The sequence below is a fragment of the Dryobates pubescens genome, chromosome 5 (assembly GCF_014839835.1).
Source record: "Dryobates pubescens isolate bDryPub1 chromosome 5, bDryPub1.pri, whole genome shotgun sequence".
Classification (NCBI taxonomy): Eukaryota; Metazoa; Chordata; class Aves; order Piciformes; family Picidae; genus Dryobates; species Dryobates pubescens.
In genome coordinates this window covers 2,466,241-2,472,500 of record NC_071616.1, presented here as the reverse complement: position 1 = coordinate 2,472,500, position 6,260 = coordinate 2,466,241, and the positions used below count along the sequence as shown (strand labels likewise).

At 57.3% G+C, this 6,260-nt stretch overlaps 1 protein-coding gene across 2 annotated transcripts in view; it reads left to right on the top strand.

Moving 5' to 3' along the window:
• The window catches only part of EXT2 (exostosin glycosyltransferase 2), a 105,913-nt gene extending 99,869 nt beyond the window's left edge, over positions 1 to 6,044 (top strand). For both annotated transcript variants that reach the window (XM_054161415.1, XM_054161414.1), the window contains one exon: positions 5,738 to 6,044. In XM_054161415.1, the coding sequence (XP_054017390.1) occupies positions 5,738 to 5,876 (139 nt within the window). In that variant the 3' untranslated portion in view covers positions 5,877 to 6,044. The remainder of the gene's footprint in view (positions 1 to 5,737) is intronic.
• The last annotated feature ends 216 nt before the right edge of the window (positions 6,045 to 6,260 follow it).

Sequence of the window (6,260 nt, the reverse complement as noted above, 5' to 3'; positions counted from 1 at the left end):
CAGACCCAGGGGCAATGGTTTGAAATGAGAGCAGAGCAGATTGAGATTGGATGTGAGCAACCAGTTCTGCACCAGGAGGCTGCTGGGACAATGCATCAGGTTGCCCAGGGAGGTGGCTGAGGCCTCATCTCTGGAGCTATTCAAGGTGAGGCTGTGAGCAACCTGCTCTAGTGGAGGATGTCCCTGCTGAGTGCAGGGGGGTTTGGACTGGATGAGCTTTGGAGTTCCCTTCCAACCCAACCCATTCCATGCTCTGTGCTCAAAGCTCACCCTTCTGATGGTTCACTCCTGTTCTTTGCAGACCTGGAGCAGCTACTTGAGCCTCTTTGCTGATGGCTCCTTTGCTCTTTCAGATCTGGAGCAAACAGTTGCTTGTGCCAGGTGCAGAAGGTGCTTCTCACTGTGCAGTTCCCTCTTATGCTCTGAATTCCTTTCCTTTGTCTCCTAGCCTGAATCTGGAGGTAGGAGGAGGAGGTATGAGGGGATGAGAAGGTAGCAGAAAATGAAATCTCTCCCTTTGGCCTGCCCATGGCAGAGGGGATTGGAACTAGATGGATCTCTTAGGTCACTTCCAACCCAAACCATTCTGTGATTTACCTGTGGAAAGAGTTTTCTGGCCCGGAAATAGGCTGAAATATGACAGCTGCAGCTTGAAATACCTCTGGAGAAAGGTAGCCCTTCACAACAGCCTGGGCTTTGTGTCAGCAGGCAGGCAGGAGGCAGCCTGCAACGGGGCTGCTTTGTGTTGCCCCCTGGCTAGAAGCATCAGAGATGTCCCAGAGCCTTGGGACTAGAATCATTGTGGCCCTGAGCAAGCTGCTGTGGTGTGAGGTGTCCCTGCCCATGGCAGGGGGCTTGGAACTGGCTGAGCCTTGAGCTCCCTTCCAGCCCTGACAATTCTGTGACTCTATTCAGTCTGGGGAAAGAAGGCTCCCAGGAGACCTCATTGTGGCCTTCCAGGATCTGAAGTGGGCTACAAGAAAGGCAGGGAGGGACCTTTGATAGGACTGGGGGGAATGGAGCAAAACTAGAAGTGGGGAGATTGAGATTGGATGTGAGGAACAAGCTCTTCCCCATGAGGGTGGTGAGAGCCTGGCACAGGCTGCCCAGGGAGGTGGTGGCAGCCTCCTGCCTGGAGGTGTTTGCAGCCAGGCTGGAGGTGGCTGTGAGCAAGCTGCTGTGGTGTGAGGTGTCCCTGCCCATGGCAGGGAGCTGGGGCTGGCTGAGCCTTGAGCTCCCTTCCAAGCCTGACAGTTCAGTGGTTCTCTCCAGTCAGTTGCTCTCCCTCAGGAAGGAGCCATGGCATGGCTCAAGGGCCGAGGAATTCATCTGGAGGAGCAGCCTGGTTGCATCTGTGCGTGCCTGCCCCCCGCCCCCCGACTTCAAACGAGCCCTTGGGGCAGCCCGGGCAGTCCCCGTCACGAAGCTGTCACTCTCAGTCGGTGTGATTGAGCAGGTCTGCTGAGGAAAACCACCCTGCAGCCCCGGTGACCCTCTCACCCCTCGGGGGGGTCGGCAGCGGGTGCGGCGCTGGGCGGGCGGAGAGCCGGGGCAGAGGCAGCCGGGGCAGAGGCAGCCGGGGCAGAGGCAGCCGGGGCAGAGGCAGCCGGGGCAGAGGCAGCCGGGGCAGAGGCAGCCGCAGCGCGGCAGCCGGGGCAGAGGCAGCCGGGGAGGAGGCAGCCGGGGCGGAGGCAGCCGGGGCAGAGGCAGCCGGGGCAGAGGCAGCCGGGGCAGAGGCAGCCGCGGCAGAGGCAGCCGGGGAAGAGGCAGCCGGGGCAGAGGCAGCCGCGGCAGAGGCAGCCGGGGCAGAGGCAGCCGGGGCAGAGGCAGCCGGGGCGCAGGCAGCCGGGGCGCAGGCAGCCGGGGCGGAGGCAGCCGGGGCGGAGGCAGCCGGGGCAGAGGCAGCCGGGGCGCAGGCAGCCGGGGCGGAGGCAGCCGGGGCGGAGGCAGCCGGGGCAGAGGCAGCCGGGGCGCAGGCAGCCGGGGCGCAGGCAGCCGGGGCAGAGGCAGCCGGAGGGGAAGGGGTTTCTCCCCCTGGCTGTGGAAGCTGCTGCCTTGCACAGCCTTACGGCCGCCTGTGCACAAGTCTGTAGCTGCTGCTGGGGGTGGGCCTGGCTGCTCAGTGCCCCTGGCTTTGGAGGCAGAGAATGACCCTGCTTGGCTTCCTTGGGGGGCTCGAATGCAGCTGCCCTGCCCAGGCTCTCCCAGGCCTGCTGGTGTTGGTGGGGAGACAGCACAGAGCTGCCGAGGGAGCTGAAGGGTAGCACAAACAGCTTTTGGGGGCTTCTCCTACTGCCTTGCCCTTTCTTTGCCTTATCTCTCCCCCCCCCCCCCCCCCATCTTTTTCTCCCTTCCCTCCCCCACCCCCTTTTTTTTTAACTTTTATGGTCTTTTTCCCTTTTTGGTCCTTTTTTTCTTTGTTTCCATTTTATCCTTTTTTCTTTCCTTTTCTCCCTTTTCTTTTCCTTTTCTCCCTTTCCCCACTGTTTTCCCTTGGTTTTCCTTTCTTTTCCCCTTCCTCCCATTTTTCCTTTCTGGATTTTTTCCCCCTTTATTCCTTTTTCCCCTTTTCCCTTCTTTTCCTTTCCCCCTTTTTTCCTTCTTTCTTTTTTCTTTTATTCCCTTTTCCTTTCCCCCATTTTCTCCTTTTCTTTTTTTCCTTTTTGGTTTCCATTTTTTCCCATTTTCACTCTTTTTTGTCCTTTTTACTTTTTCCCTTTGTTCCCATTTTTTTTTCATTTCCCTGTTTTCCCTCCCTTTTCCCCCCACGCTTATCCCCCCTTTTTTCCAACCCATTTCTCCCCCTCTTTCCCCTTCCCCCTTTCCCACCTCTTCACCCCCTCTTTTCCCCTCTTCCCCCCCATCTTCCTCCCCTCATTTTCCCCTTTTCCTCCTTCTTTCCTCCTTTTTCTTCCTCTTTTTTCCCCTTTTCCCTTTTGTTTTCCCTTGTCTTATTTTTTCTATTTTTTCTTTTTATCTTTTCCCTTTTTTTCTCCTTTTTTTCTCTTTTATTTTTGACACTGAGCTGTGTTTAGTTTGGAGGGGAAACACAGAACTGAAGAGGCCTGGAAAAAACCTCTCCTCTCCTCTCCTCTCCTCTCCTCTCCTCTCCTCTCCTCTCCTCTCCTCTCCTCTCCTCTCCTCTCCTCTCCTCTCCGAACCTCTCCTCTCCTCTCTGAACCTCTCCTCTCCTCTCCTCTCTGAACCTCTCCTCTCTGAACCTCTCCTCTCCTCTCCTCTCTGAACCTCTCCTCTCCTCTCCTCTCTGAACCTCTCCTCTCCTCTCTGAACCTCTCTGAACCTCTCCTCTCTGAACCTCTCCTCTCTGAACCTCTCCTCTCTGAACCTCTCCTCTCCTCTCCTCTCTGAACCTCTCCTCTCCTCTCCTCTCTGAACCTCTCCTCTCCTCTCTGAACCTCTCCTCTCCTCTCCTCTCTGAACCTCTCCTCTCCTCTCCTCTCTGAACCTCTCCTCTCCTCTCTGAACCTCTCCTCTCCTCTCTGAACCTCTCCTCTCCTCTCCTCTCCTCTCTGAACCTCTCCTCTCTGAACCTCTCCTCTCCTCTCTGAACCTCTCCTCTCCTCTCCTCTCCTCTCTGAACCTCTCCTCTCCTCTCTGAACCTCTCCTCTCCGAACCTCTCCTCTCTGAACCTCTCCTCTCTGAACCTCTCCTCTCCTCTCTGAACCTCTCCTCTCCTCTCCTCTCCTCTCCTCTCCGAACCTCTCCTCTCCTCTCTGAACCTCTCTGAACCTCTCCTCTCCTCTCTGAACCTCTCTGAACCTCTCCTTTCTGAACCTCTCCTCTCCTCTCCTCTCCTCTCCTCTCCGAACCGAACCTCTCCTCTCCTCTCCTCTCTGAACCTCTCCTCTCCTCTCTGAACCTCTCCTCCCCTCTCCTCTCCTCTCCTCTCCTCTCCTCTCCTCTCCTCTCCTCTCCTCTCCTCTCCTCTCCTCTCCTCTCCTCTCCGAACCTCTCCGAACCTCTCCGAACCTCTCCGAACCTCTCCTCTCCGAACCTCTCCTCTCCGAACCTCTCCTCTCCTCTCTGAACCTCCCCTCCCCTCCCTTCTCTCCTCCCCTCCCCTCCCCTCTTTCCTTCATTTCTCTTTTTCCCCTATCTGCTGGGTTTTTTTCCAGTTTTCCTCATTTTTTCCTTTTCTCTTCATATTCCCCCTTTCCCCTTGTGTTGTCAGCAGGCTGTGTTTGTTTTGCTGGAGAAGGAGCTGCCGAGGGAGCCTGTTAACCAAATAAGCCACAGCCATTTTTGCTCCTTGATTTTCCCCTTCCTTTTTCCCTTTGGTTTCCTTTTCTCCCCACCCCCCACCCCCACCCCTTTTTTTTGGTTGCTTTTTGGGAGCTCCCTGTCCCCAGCAGCTTGGCTCTTCCTCAGCCATCCCTAGCAGCCACCTTGACCCACCAGTGGCCCTTTAAGAGCCATGTTGGCAGTTAATCTGTTCTGGTTTACAGCATGTACATTGCTTTAAGAATGCCTGGAATGCTGGGGGGGGAGGTGGGGAAGGGAAGCTTTTGACCTGCATGTGCACATGTGCTGCTGCCAGCATCCCCTGGCTCCTCTCTGTGATGGAATGGATAAATCAAAGAGCACCAGCCCTCTCTCTCTGCACTCCTCCCTCTCCTGTAGTCACTGAAACACTTCCAAGAGCAAGAGGGGAGGTATTAGAATCACAGAATCAACCAGGGTGGAGAAGACCTCAGAGATCATCCAGTCCAAGCTGTCACCCAACAGCTCCTGACAGCTAAACCATGGCTCCAAGGGCCACATCCAATCCCCTCTCGAACACCTCCAGGGATGGGGACTCCACCACCTCCCTGGGCAGCACATCCCAAGGGCCAGTCTCTCTGGCTGGGAAGAACTTTCTCCTCACCTCCAGCCTAAACCTCCCCTGGCACAGCTTGAGACTGTGTCCTCTTGTTCTGGTGCTGCTTGCCTGGGAGAAGAGACCAACCCCCACCTGGCTACAGCCTCCCTTCAGGGAGTTGGAGAGAGCAATGAGGTCTCCCCTGAGCCTCCTCTTCTCCAGGCTAAGCAACCCCAGCTCCCTCAGCCTCTCCTCCCAGGGCTGTGCTCCAGACCCCTCCCCAGCTTTGTTGCCCTTCTCTGGACACCTTCCAGCAGCTCAACCTCTTTCCTAACCTGAGGGACCCAGAACTGGACACAGGACTCAAGGTGTGGCCTCAGCAGTGCTGAGCACAGGGCACAATGACCTCCCTGCTCCTGCTGGCCACACTGCTCCTGATGCAGGCCAGGATGCCCTTGGCCTTCTTGGCCCCCTGGGCACACTGCTGCCTCATGTTCAGCTGCTGTCCACCAGCACCCCCAGGTCCCTCTCTGCCTGGCTGCTCTCAGCCACTGCCCCCAGCCTGTAGCTCTGCCTGGGGTTGCTGTGGCCAAAGTGCAGAACCTGGCACTTGGATGTGCTCAATCTCATGCCATGGCCTCTGACACTGCTTGAGCTTCTGCCAGCCCATCCAGGGTGGCAGCAGATGTGGTGGCACTGGAGGAAGAAAGATGGGAAGGCAGCTGGAGGGTGGGAGAGCCCAGCACTTGAACCTGTCAAATGCCATCCTGTTGGAATCTGCCCATCTGTCCAGCCTGCCAGGGCCCCTCTGCAGAGCCCTCCTGCTCTCTTCTGCCAGGTGACAGTGGTGTGGGAGCTGGGAGGCAGCCCCCTGGCTGGGGGGTCTCAGTGACACTGCCTGCTTTGCCTCTCACCAGGTCTGAATGCATCAACAAGTTCGCCTCGGTCTTTGGGACCATGCCTCTGAAGGTGGTGGAGCACCGTGCCGACCCTGTCCTCTACAAAGATGACTTCCCAGAGAAGCTGAAGAGCTTTCCCAACATTGGCAGCTTGTGAAGGCAGCTGTGGGACCAGCCTGAGCCCTTGGCAACGACGGCCAGAAAGCTGCTCTGAGGGCTGAAGAGCCCTGAGGGATGAAATGCCCGGAGCGTGGCTGGCATCCGAGGCAGCTGCCAGGCTCTTGCTGGGCTGCCTTCCCTTCCCATTGCACAGGGATGGACTGGGCAGCTGCTGCTGGTGCCCACAGAGAGCTGAACCTGCCCTTGGGTCCTCCCAGGAGAGTCAGACACACACTCTGCTCCAAAGAAGGCTGCGAGAATAAAGCAGAATCTCCTCCTCTGTGCTCTGCCTGACCTCTTCCATGCAGTGTGCTGCAGCTCTCTGGTCCCTCAGAGCACTGCAGAGCTGCTCTCTGCTGGGAGGAACTCACTGCCTGTGCTG